Genomic DNA, 4,708 nt, shown 5'->3' on the forward strand with positions numbered 1-4,708 from the left:
GGCCCCAAAACTTCTTTGGCCTGTTGCCATGGCAACGAGGGGTTCTGAGAAGAAAGAAAGCTATTTTGAGGGGTTGTGTACCAAGTACTATCACTGTGCAAAATATGAGCCAAATCTATTTTTTGACCGGTGCCACCATTGTTTGACCCTTACAGACATTCGCTCTTAAGATATGACAGACACAAAGAACTTCAGGTGGATGTAGTTCCGGATACAGTGGAGTTTCCTGTGAAGAGATTAAGAGATGAGAGAGACGAAGAAGTTCAGGTAGATGTAGTTCCGGATACAGTGGAGTTTCCTCTGAAGAGATTTAGGGGTGACTGACACAAAGAAGTTCAGGTGGATGTAATTCCTGCTACAGTGGAATGTCCTGTGAAGAGATTGAGTGATGGCAGACACAAGAAGTTCAGGTGGATCGATGTAGTTCCGGATACAGTGAAGTTTCCTGTGAAGAGATTAAGAGATGACAGACACGAAGAAGTTCAGGTGGATGTAGTTCCGGATACAGTGGAGTTTCCTGTGAAGAGATTTAAGGGTGACAGACACGAAGAAGTTCAGGTGGATGTAGTTCCGGATACAGTGGAATTTCCTGTGAAGAGATTAAGAGATGGCAGACACGAAGAAGTTCAGGTGGATGTAGTTCCGGATACAGCGGAGTTTCCTGTGAAGAAATTAAGAGATGACAGACACAAAGAAGTTCAGGTGGATGTAATTCCGGATACAGTGGAGTTTTCTGTGAAGAGATCAAGAGATGAAAGACATGAACAGGTGTGGGTAGATGAAGTTCAAGATACATTATTGGAATACACTTACGCGGTTCTAATGCAACCTCGAATATCCAAGGATATATAACTAATCTTAATTCCAACAGAACGCAATCTCATTTCGATTCCACTGTGACATTGCCGTTTACTTTAGTGCTTCTAGTTTTGCTTTACAACAGTAACGAATCTAGATCTAGAGTTAGAAATATAATGTATTCTAAAAGAACTAACAATTTTGGAGCATTCTAAAGACTTTAATGTGTTTCATGTCGGCTGTTACATTAAGGAAGTCTACGCTGCCAGAACCATCTTGTGAAATTTTGACCATTTTGTTGTTGTATATCTTGATCCTGTTAAAGGCATAGAACGTTTATGAATTGAATCTGCAGCTGGACGTGACAAGCCCTGGTTACAAACCCAGCCAAATTTCGACCTACGTAGATGTCCCAAAATTGGCTATGATGTCTTTCAGTGTATTAAAGAAAAAGATACGTTACAGGCTGACAGCTTGACTTTTACAAGCAAAAGTACGCGATGACTAGCGCCTTTATTCTGCCATATGCCTGCTATAGGCCTATTTCCGGGCCCATGATGTGCTTGCTTCTGATGATATGCCGTGAAGAAAAATGTCATCAGAAAAAAATCATTAGCCCCCTAAAAGCTTAAAAGCCCGACTCATAGTCTGCCTTTCTCTTTAAGATGTCGCCATGGTTACGGTCATGGTTAACTGACCCAAGAGACAGGCCTAAGGCTGAGACCTGATGTAATTATGATAAACCGTGCGATGTATGTGACAGGGGCATAGAAGATGAAGCGTGCTGACCTGAAGTAGATGAGGATCCCGGCGGCGACTGTGAGGGACACCAGGGACAGGGCGTACCCGACTGTGTAGATGATCTGCACCGTGTACAGGTCCGTCTGCGCGAGAAAGTGGCATTATAATACGCGGGTGCTTCAAAAAGTAATGCCATTGGTTCTATAACAGTTTCATTTTTTTACCGAATGAGTTGAAATTTGGCATAAAGGTAAAGACATATATCCTCTTCATATGGAAATATATCAAATTGTTTTCCAGATTTTTATCAGCAACTGAGTTGCCCTAAAGTATGATTTAACCACGTGCCCAAAATCCACTAAACTGTTTCTCTATTGGTTTTATACAATGTCTAATAGACATTCTATAATGATGCTAACGTGATGCTGTTTCACTGTACTCGGTGCTTTCTTGCAATTTCTCATCAATATTGGGTAGGTAAGTGTAGTTTATCGCATGATCCAAAACGGTATAGGTTGCCTTTTGTGGTTCTTTGTTCGTAGACATAGAAAATAGAATTCTGCAGGATAAAAGACCTACCATGTCCTGCTTTTCTTCAGGAATGTAGCAGCCGCTGAATCTGTAGTCCTCGGTCTGGTTCAGATCGTTCATGATCCAGCTTCCGTTTCCACAGTACCGCTGCACCACCCCTGGAACGGACGGGTCACAATTAAGGTAAGGGCACAACCCTCCGTACGTGCAAATACGTGCTGTCTACGTGCCAAAACGTTGGCAACCTTTTGGTATCCGTAAGTGGTGAGTACTGCCTCCGTACGAAATCGACTGATTTCAGAGCATGCAGACACGCCGTAAATCTTTACGTGAAGGCAAAACTTTGTGCGCCGTGCGTTGACGTACTCCCTCCCTGCTCTTGCCAGTCGTTCCCCACGTTTTCAGAAATACGTGGCGGACGTGGCCTCCCCAAAAACGTACGGAAAAATTGCACGTACGATGGGTTGTGGCCTTAGCTTAAACCATTGCTTTAGTTTGCTCAATCCTTTCTCAAGTCTAGGACGCTAAGTTTGTTAGCGCCACGCAGATGTCAGGCGCTTAGAAGCTCAGACTACTTAAGACAAATGTCTACCTTCAGGAACACCACTTTCTCTATTAACCTCCTGAACGCTTTGAAAATGTGTATCTAAGTCTTTTAAGTGCAAATATAGTGCTTCAGCGAGGTGATCTAAAGTGTTTTAGTACATTGCAATTCAGCCCTAGGGCTACCACGATGCACATCGCGTATAGTACCGAATCAACCGTGTACCAAATCAACCAGTTCATAACTACATTAATTAAGTGTTACTTAATTGAAAGAAGATAAAGGTTAGTATCGTCTTACTGGAATGGTTAAAGAAGGCGATGTGCTCGGGACAAGGTAACGTCACGACTTGACCAGGTGCAGCATCTGGCCAACAGGAACCGAGATAGTCAGGTCCGCCGGGACAGTAGCCTGTCACTGGAGAAACAAGATCAAACATTGGGACTTGATAAAGCGAACGTGTTATTCCGAATTTATTAACACACGCAAACACACACACACACACACACACACACACACACACACACACACACACACATACATACAAACACACACACACACACACACACACACACAAACACACACACACACACACACACAAACAAACAAACACACATACACGCAATCACTTAAACATCTACACACACAGACACAAACAAACACCTACACACAGATGTAGAACCAAGCCAACATATGATTGTATATCATTTCACAACACACCCCCTCACCCTTTAATGATTTCGTTTTCAATCCATCATTTTGTTGAAACCACCACCACCGGCCATGCTAGGGCCCCTCGCTCCCCAGGCGCTATGTCCCATAATATCCAATGTAACCGTCCCCTTGAAGGTACATCAGTTACTACACTTACCATTGGGCAGAAAGGTTTCATTCATCTTCTTCAGACATTTCATGGTTTCCTGCTGTATCATCTCTATCAGCGACATGTGGTCAACCTCTGTCGCCGTCCTGTCTACCTGTGGAGTACAAATCACTGTTACTAGACTTGCATGTAAATAGGCTACACCGTGACTGTATTTGTACCCTGGTAACAGATGCAAGTTAATGTTAGATAAAACTAGTGGACTGGCCTTGCTGTAGTGATTGCACAAAGTTATGTGGCCAAAGGACTATTGATACGGAGATGGGCGCCGCCCTATACACCATGTTGTGCGGGAGGGTCGTGTGGACATCTTGTCCTTGGGGATCCATTCTGACTTCTCCGGATTCGATGTTAAAAACGAAAAACTCTGATGAAAAAAATGACCTTTAAATGAGTTTGAAAGGTCTTTGACTTTTGTTCAGTAACATTTTGGTCCCAACATTGAAAATATACTTGATTGATCTAACTTACTATGTAGAAAAGGGTAGGAAAAGCGACTTTCTGTTTTACCCTAATCCTCCATGTGTAATTTTCGTTGTTTAGTATCCACCAAATGTCACTTCTTATATTTTGATTGATCATGAAACGGAATAGTACTCTATCAGAAGTGACCCAAGGCCAAACTTATAGCCAACGAGTAGCGACCATCGGGAGGAGAACAAAGCAAACAAGGGGCCGTGTCGTCCGTCGAACGTCGTAGGACATTTTTAGGACAAGTTATTTTTTGTTTAGTGTAAACCGGGCCAAGGCTGGACTCCAGGCTATATTGACCAAAGGAGGCCATATCATGCGTTCTATTTTTAGCCAACGTTAAGGTCACTGCTAATGAGAACAACAGACAAGCCGCAGTCCGGCGCGAAACCGAGTCTGCTACTCGTCTGTCATCTTTAGCTTTTAGAGTAATGTACCAGTGTGTATCAACCACTGGGGTGTTCGGTGTGCTCTGTAGGTAATTGAATATTTCTATTCAAGCGCTATTAGAACATGATAAATGCAATGTCTATGATTGGGCCCGATTTTTAAAACTTGAAGCTGAAATCAACTCGGGACCCAGAGACATAGCATATGTAGAGTTACTGTTTCGTAACAAATAAAATAAACAGGCGCACAAACTGCACCCGAAACGTTAATCTCCTTGGCGGAGGTAATAAGAAGAGCAAAGAATTCCGTCCACGGAATAAAGAAATTTCGTTAGACTGAGACGGTAAGCT

At 42.9% G+C, this 4,708-nt stretch overlaps 1 protein-coding gene across 1 annotated transcript in view; it reads right to left on the reverse strand.

Annotated features, from left to right (window-relative positions):
- The window catches only part of LOC118424674 (vasoactive intestinal polypeptide receptor-like), a gene marked incomplete at both ends in the record, with an annotated part of 35,381 nt that overhangs the window by 13,613 nt on the left and 17,060 nt on the right, over window positions 1–4,708 (reverse strand). The window contains 4 exon segments of the mRNA XM_035833333.1: window positions 1,604–1,682; window positions 2,119–2,228; window positions 2,915–3,031; window positions 3,486–3,591. Of these exon segments, the coding sequence (XP_035689226.1) occupies window positions 1,604–1,682; window positions 2,119–2,228; window positions 2,915–3,031; window positions 3,486–3,591 (412 nt within the window).

This window comes from Branchiostoma floridae, chromosome 10 (assembly GCF_000003815.2).
Source record: "Branchiostoma floridae strain S238N-H82 chromosome 10, Bfl_VNyyK, whole genome shotgun sequence".
Lineage (NCBI taxonomy): Eukaryota > Metazoa > Chordata > Leptocardii > Amphioxiformes > Branchiostomatidae > Branchiostoma > Branchiostoma floridae.